This window comes from Prionailurus bengalensis, chromosome B1 (assembly GCF_016509475.1).
Source record: "Prionailurus bengalensis isolate Pbe53 chromosome B1, Fcat_Pben_1.1_paternal_pri, whole genome shotgun sequence".
In the NCBI taxonomy this organism is placed as follows: Eukaryota; Metazoa; Chordata; class Mammalia; order Carnivora; family Felidae; genus Prionailurus; species Prionailurus bengalensis.
The window spans coordinates 77,585,636-77,604,294 of NC_057344.1; the positions used below are offsets into that span (position 1 = coordinate 77,585,636).

Here is an 18,659-nt window from a genome sequence, read left to right on the forward strand (position 1 = left end):
AGCGATCTTGACATTATTACAAGCTGGTCTGATGCTCACAGACAGACCTATGTTCTTCCCTGGGATATAAGCTCACAGAATATATCAAAGTCACTCAGGCTGTGGTAAAGTGACACAAAAACAAGGTCGCTGTGCAACCCACAAAATATGAGACATCCTCCTCTCAACTCAATGAATTACTGCCACTTCTTTACCAATTATAGCTTTTTCCTCAATATACTCTGTGCTCCCTATAAGATTTAATGAGATACTCATAGAATTGTCCTTCCTTCTAACAGCACCCAATACAGAGCAAGTCCCTGCTTCTGCAGATCCTCCCTGAAATTATCCAACCAAAGCCCAAATTCTATGATAGGTCTAACACCTTCTTACCAAGATGCCCCATGGTATACTCCAATGTCCATTCTCCTTACTGCAGTGAGCAATAAACTCAACTTGTTTGACTACAGGTATGTTCTTGGTGGACTCTGGTGGTTCTCTCAGAGAACTGAGATACACACACACACACACAAACACATGCGCGCTCTCTCTCAATTTCTTTCTCTCCCTCCTTCCAATAATAGTTCTGTGACCATAAGAGTTTGGGGGAAAATCATTTTGGAAACTATAATCACATGAATACTACATACAAAGAAAATTTGCTTTATGTATAGAAAGAAGATGGATAGAAGCATAAGGTGGTTTATAAAACTTAACTGTTTTCATGTACAAAGAAAAAGTCTTTGAATATCCTTTAAGACTCCACAGTGGCATGGTTAGGCTTCTTACCACTGACATTCGTTCAAAGTCACTTTACTTCATAGTTAGCAGGCTGACAAATTGTCTACAACTGTGTAATACAACCTGGGTATTAACCATTAACTTTCATCCTTACTCAACCCAAGATACAGCCTCCTCTTTAAGAGGCAAGAGGATAGGGGCACCTGGGTGTCAGCTGGTTAAGCATTGGACTCTTCATTTCAGCTCAAGTTATGATCCCAGGATTGTGAGATTGAGCCCCACAGGGGGCTCCACACTGAGCGTGGAGCCTGCTTGGAATTCTTTCACTCTCCTCTCTCCCCTTCTGCCCTTCTCCCACCCCCCCCCCACCTAGCTCTAAAAATAACATAAATCTTTAAAAAAAAAAAAGAGGCAAGAGGATATTACAAGCCAAGAATTCCCCAATTTCTTGTCTCTGAAAACTTTCATTGCCACAAACGTATTTCAGACTGTGACAATTTTTCCCACCTTCTCTCCCTTTTCAGTAATAGGACAGCCACCTCCTATTCGATGTTGAGTCGCTCCACCAGGATTTAGATCTTTCTGTCTCCTCACGCTGCAGTTGCAGGGACATTGTTCTTCTCTTCTTCATTTAACTAGGCAGCCCTCTCTCCAGAATTAGATACAAATACCTCCCACCTTAAACACACACAAATCCTCCCTCTCTTCATTCCTCATCCCACTCTACCTAATGTGCTTCTGGCTTCCATTCACTGCTCAGTTAAAAAGCACTCCTCAAATGTTTTTTCACCCACTGTTTGTTCTTCAGCCACTGTGGCATTACTTTTGCTCCCTGCATTCCCCTGGCTGGAACACCCTGATCCCCAAACAGGTCTTTGCCAAAGGCAAAGTAAACCTTCCAAATTCACTTGGTGTCTTCTCAGGGCACTGGACACTAGTCATGGTTCTCTTCTAGAAATCCTTTTTTCCTTAGCTTCCACAACCTGGTATCTTTTGGTTTATACCTCTTACTTCTTTGGTTACTCTTTCTTGGTCTGCTCTTCAGGATCCTTTTCTCCCACGCATCTACTTCATCCTCCTTAGGCTGTCTGTGGGCAATTGCATTCACCTCCACAGCTTCAAACACCACCTATATCCTGAGGACATCTCCAGCCTACTACTCCTGCTAGATAATCTATGAATATCTCACATGCTACTGCCTAAAACTAACTCCACTCCCCATTACGGCCACTCTGACCTCAAACTCTCTTCCTGAATTCCCCAACTTACTGAATGAAATTACCATCTATATGGACACCTACCCAAAAATCAAGACTCCTGCCTCTCTTTTCCCTTTCCCACATTCAACAGAATTGGCAAAACTGTCGACCTTGGTCTAAGCATCTCTGGAATCTATCCTCTTTGACTCTGCCTCCTCTCATTTCTCCTTGGATTAGAGTAGTTAAGTTCTCTATGGGGCCTCATTCCATCTTCCACATAGTTGTCAAGGCAAATTTTTAAAAATGTAGATCTGATGTCATCTGCTTGCTTCACTGCCTTTGAAATAAAGACCAAACTCCTTAGCACATCACACACTTCCACCCTCATCTCCCACCACTTTCCCACAGGTTCCTAAGTCAGTGTCATACCAGTGTATTTGCAACTTCCTTCCAAACCCATCATACCCTCTTATTTTCTTTGCTTCTTGTATGTCTGAAATAACCTTCCTCCTTCTCCCATCTTGCCTCTTTTTAACTGACCAGTCAAGATTAGACACTCTCGGCAATGAGGTAAAGCAATAGGAACCATCATATATTGCTGGAAAGATTTTAAATTGGTTCCATTACCTAGGAAAAACACTACCTAATACTAGGTTCACAATATACACATCATATGACCCAGGAATCCATCCCAGAAAAATATCCCAGAAAAACTCATGCACATGGGCACTAGCATGTGTATGTGGAAATATCGCTCAACAGCCACAGATGAAAAATCAATCCACATGTCCAACAGGAGAATATGCAGATTTTGGTATGGTCATGTCTACCAATAATACAGTAATGAAAATGAACAAGAGCCGTATTAACAACCTGGATGAATTTTACAAACAATGGTCAGAAAAAAGATGACAAAAGAATACACGTAGTAGGATTCAATTTCTCTCCAGTCCACAACAGACAAAACTAACTTGTATCAATTAAGGATGCCCTCATTGGTGGTAGAAATATAAATAAAAGAGTCAGGCTACTGTTACCTTGTGAAGAATTTTAACTAGGAAGGGACACAGGGAGGGCTTCTCAGATTCTGGAAATATTCTGTTTCTTGAAATGGCTGGTTGTCACAAAGGTGTTCACTTCATAACAACTCACTGGGCTGTACATGTATATGAATTTTCATAATTTCAATATAAAATTTTTAAAGTTACATTATTGTTGTATCCTGAGCTCAGAATGCATCAATTTCTCATAATTATCTATTCTTTCTTTCTCTCTTCCAATGGTTCTTAGTGGAGAATTTTTTTAATCAGGTGACTTTGTTGTATAAGTACAGATGCTCAGACCTCACCACTGTTCCAACTGAATCACTAGAATTACTGGAAGGTAGGACCAGAACAAGTAGGTAAGGGTTTTTAACTTCACAAGTGACTATGAAAACAACCTCTCATTACAAACCATTGCCTAGACTGGAAGCTCTTAAAAATACTATCTTTTTTATACTACCCACATCTAGCACAGTACCTGGTATGTAACAGGGACTGAAAACATGTTTGTCAAAGTAATGATGGAAATGCAAACTTACACATCTCACAGTCTGGAGTTGCATTAGGTCTGGGTAAAACATTTGCACAGTGTAGCTGTTTATACAGAATGACCCTGGGAGGCTCAGGGTCAGGTTCCTGAAAGACGTTGTACATGACTGGAGACATTCTTAGGTCAGGCCAGTCCACTGAAAGGCAACCTAAGGCATATATATGAAGGCTGTCTAGTATCTACCAACATTCCTAATTCATTTCAGACCAAAGCATCAAGAATCCAGGGCACACACTTATTTTTAAAAATTCAAGAATAATTAACATACAGTGTCATACAAATTTCAAGTGTACAGGGCACTTTTTTAGTCTAATAAATGTAATGTGTCTTTCAATCAATGGAATATGCATGTGTGTGTGTATATATATATATGTATATGGGTGTGTGTACACATGAATATTTTTAATGGCTAAATCACAGTAATCTCTCAACATTTAAATGTCAATTTACTGTTAGAAATTACAAATACTTTGCAAACTTACAGTTGGAAATTCAACAACAGTATGTTTAATTTTTTTAATGTTTATTTATTTTTGAGAGAGAGAAACAGAGCATGGGGAGGGGCAGAGAGAAAGGGAGACACAGAATCTGAAGCAGGCTCCAGGCTCTGAGCTGTCAGCACAGAACCCAGTGTGGGGCTCGAACTCACAAACCATGAGATCATGACCTGAGCTGAAGTCAGATGCTTAACCTACTGAGCCACTCAGGCGCCCCTCAACAACAGTAGGTTTAGCTTACTTTTATATCACTTCCTGTAAAGTCTCTCATTCACTTCTGTGAAAATATTTAGATTAACTGCCTAATGCTACTAATTAGTTTGTAATTATAAACTATTTTGATATTCATGGCAGAAAATCAATTCTACAAAATTTGGACATTGAGAGTACACATACCTTGGAATGAAGCAAGCACTGAACTTTATGATACAAGTCTAAAGTGAAAGGGCTCTTCAAGCTTAGAAAAAAGCCCAGCTCCCCCTACACAGATTTAAATATGGTAACATAAAAATAGAAAGACAAAAGGAAAAGAAAGCTCGGCTGACTGACACTTTAGGTCTAATATCAGCAATAATCTTAGGAACCTTAATTCTTTGCTAACTTTCAAAACTGAGAAAAAAAAATTGCTCCAAAGGCATATAACCAAGGAAGATAAATCTGGGTATACTGCATCTACAAAATGGTTTGATATCCTTCATCAAATACAGCCTTTGTGAGACTGTCCTAGGTGAATTAAAATGTGTGCATCTAAAGCACATCAGACATGAATTCCCACGCCCATCTGGTTAAGAAAAATACAGGCTGAGGAAAAGTAAGGCTGATTTATTATTCTGTTGTGGCAAACAACTTAGTCAGGTTTTTTTCACCCTAACTGTACAGTGCCCAGAACTTACGGGGCTCAGCAGAGTTACACACAGTGCACTTCTCTGGCCTGGAAGCCTATCCGACTCTGCACTCCTTTGCTGTGTCATGGCGGATTGCTATTGCATTCGCAAAACAAATATAATGGCATTTCCTGCAGGGCAGGTTTGAGGACACAAAATGGGATCTTCCATCTCTAAAACCAATGCTCTTTCAACACATCTGAAGGCAACTGGTTGAACCAAGCTGCGTCCTAAAGTCACATCTGGCGGTACAGTCTGTGATACATTCCACTGAGAAAGGGGTACAAAAGCTACTGTGAACATGTGCATATCTATGAGTAAGTATGCCCAGAAATCCATGCTTCAGCATTGAAATTTCGGAGAAGCTTCACTGAATACCAAAAAAATTAGGTAAAAGTAGAAGAAATAATCCTACCAAAAAACAACAACAACAACAACAACAACAACAACAAAAACCAGCCTACTCACTAACCAAAAAGCTTTAACACTTTTCTCTAGTCTCCTTGTAGGATAGAACCTACAGATCACATCCACTATCTTTTTGTGCCTTACACCTAAGACAAGCATGTTCCGCGATCTACAAGAGTTCACTATGACAATTTTCTTTTAAATATGAAATTTATTGTCAAATTGGTTTCCATTCAACACCCAGTGCTCATCCCAAAAGGTGCCCTCCTCAATACCCATCACCCCCCTCCCCCCCCCCCCCCCCCCATCAACCCTCAGTTTGTTCTCAGTTTTTAAGAGTCTCTTATGCTTTGGCTCTCTCCCTCTCTAACCTGTTCATTATGACAATTTTAATTCTGTGTTTATTCTGACAAAATTTTAAATGTTTTTATCATTCTATTCTGGAACATGTGAACAACTGCTTCTGAATAAAGTACAGTCAGGCCACTCTGTCCACAGTTTTAACTCTTTTGACACCAAGTGGTATAACTATGCTGGGAGTTCATGAGGAAAAAGAGAAGTGGACTTTACATAAAAGATGTGTTTGAAGTTAAGGCCAGAAGACATAACTGTACTCTGCAAGAATGGAGGCTTGCTAACAGTGCAAGACTGACTCATTACATGGCATTTTGAAATACAGCACACTGAACTCAGCTTTCAGTGCCATGGTCACATTTGGGAACAATTTAGCTTGAACAAATAGGATCTATCTGCAGCTTTATATTTCTATTTTACATTTTTATTGATTATACACTTCTGTTGGTATTTACGTTATCAAATTGTTTAGGTTGTATTGGTGTATAAGACCTATGGTACAAGTATACCTACCTTTCTATGTATTTAAGTGACAATGTAATTAAAGTAAGGCAATACTGGACTTCTACAAGTTAGCTGTTACATTTTCACATTGTTTTGCATTTTTAAGTGGCCCAAATATTGTAAAAGTTTAAGAAACATACAATGGTTTTCTTTTTTAAAGTTAATTTTGAAAGAGAGCAGGGGGAGGGACAGAGAAAGAGGGGGACAGAGATCATCCCAAGCAGGCTCCATGCTATCAGCCCGACGTGGGGCTCGATCCCACGAAACATGAGGTCATGACCTGACCTAAAATCAAGAGTCAGATGCTTAACCCACTGAGCCACCCAGGTGCCCTGAGAAATACTATAATCTTAAGGATGCTGAAAAAGAGAGAAAACGTCAAACCACAATGTGCCCGGCTAATACTTCTAAAGCAACTGGGGCATAATGGATCGAGGGTCAGTCCTTCAACTGGCTCACCATCTGAGCAGAGATAAAACTTTCCTTGACAGAGTTTCCCCAACTTCTGGAGAGCTTTGCTTAACACCTTCCTCCTTCATTCCTTAAATCTCACTGTGAGTCTAAGAGGGAGACTTGGCCCCAGTTTTAAGCAAGTGATTGATAGTGACGATGGCTCAAAAAGATACAATGCAAGTGATGAAAAACTCAGAAGCCAGATATTTGCCCCCAAAATAGGTGATGTTTGCAGGACAGAAAGGAAGGAGAAATAGTAAAGTATGACCACTGTATCAAGATGTCTGAAGAACTGCCATGTAAAAGTAGGAGAAGTCGTATGTAGCTCCAAAGGGTGTCTCTAGAATACAGCAGGCAAGTTATAAGGGCATAAAATTTGGTTTAAGATGTTAAGGACCACTACCATTTACCAAAGAGCCACTGAATGCTAGGACTCTGCTAAGTGTTTTATATACATCATAGGGTTCATGTGGAGCCTTCCAACTATTGACCTTGATCACTAAACTAGTACAAGATGAGTTCACAGGCTATTTCTCAAGTTCTTTCCTCACAGAGGCTTGATGAACATGAATGTAAACACTAAAATTCCATAACTTCTTTTCTCTTTGATTCTCTGCCAATGAGGCAAAATACCGTTAAGAAAAAAGACCAATATAATGGACAAAGGTACTGGGAAGAAAGCAACAATCGTTACCTTTAAGAAATAATTATATTGTTATTATTCAAACTTAATCTTTTTTATTTTAGAGAGACAGAGCCCAGGGGAGAGGGGCAGAAGGAGACAGAATCTTAAGCAGGCTCCATGCTCAGCCCAGAGCCTGATGTGGGGCTCACTGTCAACTGCAAGATCATGACCTGGTCCCAAATCAAGAGTCAGACACTTAACCGACTAAGCCACCTGGGTGCTGCAAAACTTAAAGTAATCTTAAGTCTGTAAAATATACACAGTGAAGAGAGAGATTAATCAGTGAAGATATGTTAAAACTTTTGAGAGTATAATTTAATCAACATATAAACAGCAGATATAAACAACATATAAACAGCAGATAATGTAGCAGGTCATAATTGTAGATTATTTTAGTCACTTTGAGATGCTTGCAAAGGTTATAGTGTAATCAAAATTACTTAAGTTGATCTCACAAGTCAACTTTTCCTATTCTTTCACTCTATAAAGTAGAGCTTCTAACAAATTACAGTATGCCTACTCTACTGCTTTATTCTACCTCTACAAATCTAGCCAACTGTCCAGCTGGCTGTGGTAACTAAGAAAGGTTTCAAAAACACCTATATCCACCTATTCCCACCTACTAAAAGCTCTTATATATAGCACGAGAGTTAAATAAATCATCAAATATCTTGTGCCCAAAGGTATTTGTTGCATGGGATAAAGAAATGAATAAAATAACTGTGGTCCCAGTCCTCAATAGGTTTGTAATTTTCCCTTTCCTGAGAATGTTTTGTGGAGAAGAGCCTCCTGCAGGTTATTAGGGTTCTAAGAACTCCTTCTAAACATGACCAACATTTTTGTTATGTTTTTTTAAGATTTTATTTTTTAAGTAATCTCTACACCCAACATGGAACTCAAACTCACCACCTCAAGACAACGCTCTACCAACTGAGCCAGCCAAGTGCCCCTAAAGCTGGCCACCTTTTAAAAAGTGACATAGAGGGGCGCCTGGGTGGCGCAGTCGGTTAAGCGTCCGACTTCAGCCAGGTCACGATCTCGCGGTCCGGGAGTTCGAGCCCCGCGTCGGGCTCTGGGCTGATGGCTCAGAGCCTGGAGCCTGTTTCCGGTTCTGTGTCTCCCTCTCTCTCTGCCCCTCCCCCGTTCATGCTCTGTCTCTCTCTGTCCCAAAAATAAACGTTGAAAAAAAAAAAATTAAAAAAAAAAAAAAGTGACATAGAGCCAGATAGAGTCAAGATCTTTTCTCTTTCCCACTCCCTAAAGGATTTCCCAAGATCACTGAACTTTGAAGGGGAAAGGGCCTTAGCAATTACCTAACATGTCTTTCATTTTACTGGGGTCAAGCAAGGCAACTATGCAGAACTATGCACAGATCTTACTTTGCAAGTATGTAGGATAATGCATTTTATTCAGGACCCATACATGAAACATCCTAAATTGTCTTTACACCTACAGTGACTAATGAACTACTGTGATCTTCATTTTCTAAACATAAGTGATTAACATGTTTGGAGTTCTAGACTGCTCATACGCTGCGATCTATGTAAACCTGGGGGTTTGGAATAGACCCCATTTCCTCACAGGTGGTACAAAACAGGCAGTTCAGAATACAGTTCAAAAGCAAAGGACAAAGACATCGAGCTTCAGCCCCACCTTTTACTCACGGCGTGAGAGGGCAATTTATTTATCCTCTCTGAGCCTCCCCATCTGTAAAATGGAAAGACAGTGCAGCATATCTCACAAGATAGCGTAAAAGTTAAATGAGACGAAACATGTAAAGGACTTCACACAATGACTGTAAATAAAACATCTCACATGTACATCAAATGATAAATGGATAAAGATATATACATATTTATATATAGATATATACACATAGATATATACACACAATGGAATATTGTTCCTGAATATTATTCAGTCATAAAAAAGAATGAACTCTGGGGGGCCTAGGTGGCTCAGCCGGTTGAGCGTCTTCTGACTTCAGCTCAGGTCATGATCTCAGGCTCCGGTCATGATCTCATGGTTTGTGAGTTCGAGTCCCGTGTTGGGCTCTGTGCTGACAGCTCAGAGCCTGGACCTGCTTCGGATTCTGTGTCTCCCTCTCCCTCTGCTCCTCCCCCGCTCATGCTTGAGGGTTCTATCTCTTTCTCTCAAAAATAAATAAAAAACATTAAATAAAAAAGTTCAAAAAAAAAAAAAGGAATGAAATCTTGCCATTTGCAATGACGTGGATGGAGCTAGAGAGTGTTATGGTAAATGAAGTAAGTCAGAGAAAGACAAACACCATATGATTTCACTCATATATGGAATTTAAAAAACAAAACAGATGAACATAGCAGAGGGGGGAAAGCAGCAAACCAGAAAACAGACTCTTAGCTATAAAGAAAAAACTGAGCTTTGCTAGAGGGGAGGTGGGCAGTGGGATAGGTTAAATGGGTGATGGGTATTAAGGAGGGCACTTGTGATGAGCACTGGGTTTTACATGTAAGTGATAAAATCACTAAGTTCAACCCCTGAATCAAATATTATACTCTATGTTAACTAACTGGAATTTTTAAAAATTTATTTATTTTGAGAGATAGAAAGAGAGAGAGAAAATGTGAGTGGGGGAGGGCAGAGAAAGAGAGAGGGAGAGAGAATCCCAAGTAGGCTCAGCACAGAGCCTGACAGGGGGCTCGAATCCATGAACTATAAGATCATGACCTGAGCCAAAGTCAGACACTGAACCGACTGAGCCACCCCGGTGCCCCAACTAACTGGAATTTAAATAAAAACTTGAAAAAGGAATGAATGAATGAATGAATGAATGAACGAAATAAAATGTCTCACGTGTTTATGGTGAGATGGTGTAATGTAAGAATCCTGAATCCTCAGAGTAGTGGTTTTTACTACTAGTAAAACTACTACTACTAGTTTTACTACTACTAGTTTTTACTACTAGTAGTGGTTTATCAATAGAAGAAATAAAAAACAGAAGTGGTGGGAGTATAGGCAGGTGGAAATGAGGGGGAAGAGATCCAGACAGGCAGTAGAGACCCACAGCAACTCCTCTAGCCTTCCCAGCAGTGAAGAAAGCAGTCTGACAACCACTGCCCAAGGGAATCTAGTTTATTTTATATCACAAGATCATAAACTATCTATTTCCATAGCTGAAAACCTTATGAAATATTTATATTTTCTTTTAACTACCCAAGTATCACTGTGTCATACTTGAATTCATATGTGATCTCCTGAATATTCCATTTCTTCCCCTCAACCTTAATAATTCTTTATTCTTCAAATGAAAACTTCTCTTCCCATTACTTCTGGAAAGAGTTTATTAGGTGGCTGTATTATAGCATATCCAAATTTCCCTATTTTAGGAAATGAGAGGAAGAAAATAATCAGATTTGTAGAAGCAGGTATTCTGGAAAAGTCACTTTCTCCACAATGATGAGTGAGCACAGAATCTTTAATGTATCTAAACATAATCCAATTTTTCAAAGTATGTATTTTTTCACAAATATAGAGGAACAACTCAATTCATACAAAGCTTCCCTTGACAACCAAGGGACTTAGAGGTACAATCACTTTCTGGCCTACTTATTCAATGAATTTATTGTGTGTGCAAGAGATCTGACCTCACCATGCTCCCAACCTGATACACCACTAATTACAAAGATCAGTGTTATAATAATAGTGCTAAGGAAAAATGCTGTGAGGTAAGAAAAGGGAAGAGTTCTAAGCTTCACCTCAGACTTTAACTCCAACATCTGTTTCTCAGGAAAGATGTTTTCATCATCCTGCCCCTACCTCATTTCTACTTCATTTACAGCATATGAGCTGGGACCAGCTGTGTGTGTGTGTGTGTGTGTGTGTGTGTGTGTGTGTGTGTTCATTATCTCTCTTCCTCTATGAGCATCTTGAGGAAAGAGACTGTACCCTGGAACAGCACCTGGAACAACAACAAATATACTCTCGATCAACAACTATCTGAGACCAATATCCCTAAGGTCTAGAAAGAGACTTCATAGAGAAGCAATATTTGAAGTGGGTCTTGAAGAACCTAGGAGTCTGCCAGAGAAGGCTTGCACACCTAAAATTCAATGTTAAACTGCCACATCTGATCATCATAAATGCCTTAGTGTACTACTTTTGACTTCTATGTGCAAATATCTTATGACTCACAGAGTTTATGTTTCTTTCCTCACCATAACAAGTTGTGAAGAACTCGATTTCTATTATTACTATAAAAAATCTATCTTTGGTCGAGGGGAACCCTTACCCTATAATCTAGGTTCTTACTGAGACTCATTTTTACTTAAAAACTCTCTCAGTAACTGTATTTTGGTTTAACACCTTCAAAGAGGTTGACCTAACCAAACATATTCAATAAACTAGGCTTACTAGGAGAACCTCAGGAACATCAAGTGCTTGATCACTTTAGAACCTTATTTTTCTTAAATTCAAAAGAATTCAAGCTAATTTTCAAGTTCATTTAATGGAAGAATGGAAGTATCACTTACCAAAACAATCAAAATTCTCTCACAAAAAAAATTCAATGTTTGTTGTTACTGAGAAGTAAAAGATCAAAACAACATAAAACAACATTTTACTTTGGAATGAGAGAGGCAGAGACAGGTGGCTATTAATATTTTTGACTCCTGGCAAATACTTCATCAGACCCTTACACCCACTACTTGCTTGGTAGTAGGACATCTGCAGCCTTAGTAATTTCCTAGAAGACAGGTTCTGGGTAGGGAAAGGCAGGCCCAGGGCATCATACACTCAGTAATCACTCAGAAAGGGGAAGGGTATATACTTTCAGTCTAGAAAGGATATTCTTTAGATAATCTGCCAACCTTTCACTCAATGGGAAAGGACCCTAATGCCCAGAGAACAGAGGTGATTTTTCCTTAAATCCAGTCACTAGAACCCAGGGATGCTGACTCAATCAGGCATTGTTTCTACTATCCATGAATCTACTATCCATCTCTCTTTAGGACATCAAAACTTCACAAATATAGCCAAAATGTTCAGAAGGGGAGGACAGTCATGAAACAAAAACTAAGACTAGAGGAGTGCTTGGCTGGCTCAGTCAGAGGAACATATGACTCTTGATCTATAGGTCATGAGTTCGAGCCCCAGGTTGGCTGTAGACATTACGTAAACAAACACCTAAGATTAGGAATTCTGACTCTTAGCCACAGACATGAGAACTTAAGAACAAGTCATCTGAACATCCTCAGTTGTCTACCAGAGACGCTGTAAGTTTGGCTGGATCATGGCTTCAGACAACTGAAACAGATTTTCCCAGTGCTGACTGTTATGACTCACAGTCCTCCTCTGAATGTGCCCATCCAGTTTCAAAGACTAAACGTAGTACAGGGATGCACAGCACCAACTCAGTGAAATTAATCCAGCAAGGGGGAAGTAAACCAAAAGGCTGAGGATGCCTGCTGGTTTAGCATAGTACAGGAGGAGTGCCAGCCAACACCTGAACACTGTTTTCAGTCTCCAGAGACATTCAAGGTCAAAGGCAGAAGAAAAAATCTGGGCCATGCAAATTTCTTTTGTCATCTGAGTTCAACAGGATTGGGGCTCTAAATGAGTGTTCATGCCCAGCTGTCTTGAATCATCACTTTCTATTCTCCACTAAAAGCGTTTTAGAAAAACATTCTAGAAAAGCAGTATCTCCTTGAAACTGGCTCAGGTCATGATCTCATGGTTTCTGGGATTAAGCCCTGCATGGGGTTCTGCACTGATAGCATGGAGACTGCTTGGGATTCCCACTCTCCACCCCTCCCCCATCACACTCCCCACCCCTTTCTCAAAATAAATAAACGTTAAAAAAGAAAACAAATGAACCAGGGGCACCTGTGTGGTTCAGTCAGTTGAGTGTCTGACTCTTGATTTCAGCTCAGGTGATGATCCCAGAGTCATGGGATCAAGTCCCAAGTAGGGCTGTGCATTGAGCATGGAGCCTGCTTGGGATTCTCTCCCTCCCTCCCTCCCTCTCTTTCTCTCTCTCTCTCTCCCCCTGCCACTCTCCCCTACCTGCACTCAAAACAGGGAGAGGGAGGGGTACTTGGGTGGCTCATTCAGTCCAACTCTTGATTTTAGCTCAGGTCTTGATTTTGGGGTCATGAGTTCAAGCCCCATTTTGGGCTCCTCACTGGGCCTGAAGCCTACTTAAAAAAAATAAAATGGCCAAGGGTGCCTGGATGATTCAGCTGGAAAAGCAAAGGACCCTCAATCTCAGAATAAGTTCAAGCCCCATGTTGGGTGTAGAGGTTACTAAAATAATAATACAATTTAAAAATAAAATAGTTTTTAAAAAATGATCTAAAATAGTCAATTTTGACTATATGGGCAACACTATACAGTCTGTGCACTCATTTTTACTGATGCAAATAGTAATTTTGCAGATAGCTGGTTAGTTCTTCCTCATGATAAATCTGAACATCTGAGCACACAATTTTAACTAAAAATTTAAACTATTTAAATTCACAAATGACTGATATTAAGCATTTATTTTTTCTCTTGCAAACAGCCTTGAAACAGGGTATTCCACTCATTTTGTTGGAAATTCAAGACCTAGACAAAGATCCATTGTCAGAGAGAATGTCACTATGACAAAAGAAGGGCAAAAATTTTCTTCTTTTGCAGTAATTTTATTATATTAAATACTGCTTGAAACAAGTAGGCAATTGGCTAGACCAGGGAAACGCTTCTGTTGTGCAAATTATTTATGTTAATCACCATTTATCATACGGTAGTAAAATTTGGACTCTACACATTCTTATGGTTCCCCATCCTCCAAATATCAGTGAGTACATAATCAGAAGTAAACTTGTCAACTTACAACTTACAGTTGAAACTATACAGTTTCAGTGGACCATGCAACACCTGGGCAATGACAAACTCAGGGTAAAATATGTGCTTTCATTAACTCATATGCATAATGGTCATCTTGACTACCCCCCACCATGATGATATTTATCTTTGGAGTACACTAACTTCATGTAGCAAATACACTGTTAAAATTACTTGAGAGTATATTAAAATTTTTGTCCTTCCTCAGACACTATGCACGGTATCCCAAGGGAAGGTGAGAAATGGGTACTTAAGCAATAGGCATTGCCTTCATTTTTCCACAGGGCTGCTAATCTGGCTTGGGTCAGTCAGAAAATGTTACTCAGTTTTGAAATATCTAGGCAAATTCTGCCTTTAAGTATTTCACATGATAAATCAATAAAGCCCTTTTAACAATGTATCACTTTATTTAAACTCCTCTGGCTGTCATCACCTCCTCAGGAGGACTTTAAAACCAAAACACACAAATGACCAAGTGAATGTGTGAAGTCAAGAATACACACACACACACACACACACACACACACAGGCTGAAGAGACAACTTAATTTGGGCAGGGTCCTCATCTAGCCAAGACAGGGAAAACCTCTGGTAACAATGACGAAGTAGAGAAACTCAACCACTTTCAGTACTCCTCAGTATGGCTACATCAATTTATTAGCGGTGAACTGGAGATGAAAGGGCATTATATGCAGGCACTGTGTAACAGGCATGTTGCTCAAGTTTCCTAATGTGTAAGATTGTCAAACTGTCTTCAAACCATAACATAAGAACATGATGAGATAATATAAGAAAAATAGTTGGCTCAAAGTTCAGTTTCCTTTCTGTGCTAAGCCAATATTGTTATCACGACATGGAATGTACCATCTGCATTAAGAAAGATGCATGTGGGGCGCCTGGGTGGCGCAGTCGGTTAAGCGTCCGACTTCAGCCAGGTCACGATCTCGCAGTCCGTGAGTTCGAGCCCCGCGTCGGGCTCTGGGCTGATGGCTCAGAGCCTGGAGCCTGTTTCCGATTCTGTGTCTCCCTCTCTCTCTCTGCCCCTCCCCCGTTCGTGCTCTGTCTCTCTCTGTCCCAAAAATAAATAAACGTTGAAAAAAAAAAAAAAAAAGAAAGATGCATGAGAGGGGCGCCTGGGTGGCTCAGTGGGTTAAGCATCTGACTCTTGATTTCAGCTTAGGTCATGATCTCACAGGTTGTGGGATCAAGCCCCGAGTCGGACTCCAAGCTGACAGTGCAGAGCCTGCTTGGGATTCTCTCTCTCACTCTCTCTGCCCCTCCCCCATCCAAGAATAAGTTTTTTGTTATTTTGCTTTTTTTGTTAAGATGCATGAGAGAAGAAAGTATGCAAACATGCAGTCTGCATACACTTGAGTTCTGTCATCTTTATAGGTACTGTTTAGATCTGGAAAGAAGTTCTTAACTACTAGTGATGCCTTTTCCCCTTGAAAGGAAAGAACACATTATTGCAAGAATTCAAGGATGACACAACATACAGCCAAGCAGTCCCTCTGAGTGAAGCATGGTTACCGTTCTAGGATTACTAATTCATAATAGGCCCCAACTGCTGACTCCAACAGACTCTATCATCTTAACTAGCTACTTTCAGTAGGGGAGGAGGCAGGAGAGACTGACCTTGATTCACCTCATTACCAGCCAAATGTAGAAAACCCTGTAGCACAGTGGTTTTCAATCTTGTCTGTACACTGCAACCACCTGGGGAGCTTTTAAAACTCCAACTGCCCAGATCACACCCCAAACATCCGAATATCTGGGGGCAGGGTACAGCCATCCATAATTTTTTAAAGTCCCTAGTGATCCAAGATGCTCCCAAGGTTGAGAGCCACTGTCTAGGATCATGCCTTCTGACCTTAAATTACACGCTGAAAGCCAAACTAGGGAAGTCAGCCTAGAGCGTTTCACAACCACAACTTCTGAGTAGAGCAGGTACAACAGGGTCCCAAACGCTGGAACATCACAGGTGCCTGCACCGAGGTCCACACAGAGGGCCAAACAGAAAGCTTATCATCAAAGCTTATCATCATCAGATCCTCAGCTGAGAGCCACCTTTTTAAACAATTTGCACTAAAAACAAAAACTCCAAGTTCACCAATCTTAAGAGATGGCACGAAAGGCCACTGGGATTTTTTTTTTCTTTTTTAAAGACAAATCTCCGGGAAAGGACACTGTGTATGGGAGCGCGCCCCACACACAAAATCTATAAAAAAGCAGACAGAAACGTACAATTCCCATGGCGGCCTAGAAAACACCCCATAAACTCCCCTCTGCGCAGCGCAAGCGGGCGCGCGCCGACCCATGGCCACTGCACCTGCTGTCGCGCTGGGCCGCACCTGCCGCGCGGGGCCCTCTCCTCCTACCTTCCAGCAGCTCGTCCAGGCTGGAGATCTTCCGACTGCCATCGATGGTATAGATGGTGCGGACGCCCTGGGGCAGGTTCACATTGTCCGACAGGGAGCGGGTGAGCTCGATGAGCAGGGCATCGAAGGACCGGAAGCGGTCGCTGGAGATGGCAAACACCAGGCCCTTGAAGTAGCGGTCCCCATTCCGGTAGAAGCGTGCCTTCTTGGCCTTCTTCTCCGAGCTCAGAGCCTGCAGGGTCCGCGTGCGGTAGAAGCTGCAGTGGGCACTATGCGCCGGGCTGGGAATGAGCCCGTTCCCCTTGGGGCCCGAACTGCTGCTGCCTCCCGAGGAGCTGGGCGCCCCTCTCCGCGACCCTGGTCGCGGCCTTTTGTCCCGTTCCTCAAAGTGCTCCAGCTCAATACTCCTGGTGCTGGCCATCGCGGCTGCTCCAAGGGCTCCCCACAAAAAACGTCCCAGCCACAACCTCTCGGTAGCCTAACGTCAATGCGAGAATCAACTACAGGGACGTCTGACCGTGAGGGGCCTCACAGCGCCGGGACACCTGGCTCTGGCATCCCGCCCTCTCCTCGCAGGTGGGGGCCTCTGAGCAGCCGAGGCGCCGACCGGCCCGCGCCCCCACTAAAAGTGGCCACAGCGTCGAGCTGCCCAGCTCATTGTCCAGAGCGGCTCGCTCGATCCCTCCCGCCTACCGGGGAGCCTCACGGCCCCCCCGCCCCCCAACCCCGGTTGCCTTCTCCACCAAGCCACGCCTCACAACTCCCGCCTGGGAGCCGGCCAGGAGCCGCAAAGTTGGACCGCCCCAGGCTCGCCCCGGGCCCGCGGGCGCACACAAAGCTCGGGCGCCCGCCGCGGCTCGCGTCCGCCGGCGGCTCCCGGGAGGCTGAGGGGAAGGAAGAGGAGGGGGAGGAGCTGGGAGCGTGGGAGAGGCGCCGCGGGCCCGCAGGGGCGTCGCGCCCGGCCTCGGCCCGCCCACGCGCCCAGCCAGAGGCCGGGGATGCGGCGCCGCCGCCTCGCTCCTCCGCAGGCCCTGCCCTGGGGCGGCGCGCGCGGACTCAGGCTGGGAAGGCAGTGCGGGGCCCCTTCCTCCCCCAGAGCCTGGCCCTAGCGGGAAATAATGCAGCCCGCCTCCCTCTCTGCCGGCCGGCCCAGTCCACCCGCGAGCATCCGCACCCCGACTCCGCGGGGTTGGGGGGGGGGGTTCCTGCCCCCAAAGGGCTGCCAAAACCCGGGAGGGAAGTGGGTGCGCCAGGAGAAGGGGGACGCACGGGTCGGCGCGGAGGCTCTGCGGCGCGAGAGGAGCGGCTCCTCCCGGGTCCTAGGCAGCCCCGTCCGCCTGACAGCTACAAACCCGCGCAGCGCGCTAATGGGCGCAGCCGCGGCGCGCGCTCCTCCGCCTGGGAAACGTAAACGCGCAGGCCAAAAAAACTACAAAGGAAGGAGATTCAAGGGCAGAGATCACATCCCTAACTAATCTCCAAAGGAGGAACAGAGGCCAAACTAGGGCAGACATTCGAAACATGCCATTGGATTTGGGCACAAAATTTACTTTTTAAGAGGAAATTTGAAGCTTTATTTAAAAAACCTTTAATAAAACAGTTTCCATTGCAGATTTGCTAACATAGGATGCTGAATAACTTTGAATGAATCATCAGAAGTTACTGGGTTTTGAGGGATTTATGTCAACAATTATTTCTTAAGAGCATGCCATGTGCTAGGCATTGTTTCCATCACTGGGGATGCATTAGTAAGGGAAACAAACACCTCCCCTACCCCACTTGCACTCAAGTGGTATTAAATGTTGTAAATTTAAGCTTCTTATTAAGCAATATGTCTAACATTTGTAAGCACCCATCACATTGGAAATCTTAGTTTACTAGCGTTTGGTCAACAGTAAAAACATACCTCCTAAAGGCTTGTGAGAAACATTAGTTACTTCCATTTTGCCATTAGGGAAATATAAAACTAAAAGATGTTTGGTCCTAATCCAGCAGGTTACCCAACCTACCCTGAAACCTTATTTATTCAGCACCTGGTTCTCTGGCCCTAGAAAACAAATCCAAATCGACCTGTAAGTTAGGAAAGCACGGATACTTTTCTTGGAATGAACTGAGTCCTGGAAGAAC

The 18,659-nt window shown here is 42.6% G+C and overlaps 1 protein-coding gene across 8 annotated transcripts in view; it reads right to left on the reverse strand.

Moving 5' to 3' along the window:
- Positions 1-17,838, reverse strand: part of DCLK2 (doublecortin like kinase 2) — a 153,124-nt gene extending 135,286 nt beyond the window's left edge. For 3 of the 8 annotated variants that reach the window (XR_006295278.1, XR_006295273.1, XM_043567748.1), the window contains exon 1: positions 16,533-17,450. Coding sequence is in view for 6 of the 8 variants with exons in the window: in XM_043567748.1 (XP_043423683.1) it covers positions 16,533-16,953 (421 nt within the window). In the remaining 2 variants the exon portion in view is untranslated. Of the gene's footprint in view, positions 1-16,532 lie in introns of all 8 variants that reach the window. The other 5 variants (XM_043567729.1, XM_043567715.1, XM_043567706.1 and 2 more) reach the window with 3 other exon arrangements.
- Positions 17,839-18,659: the final 821 nt, after the last annotated feature.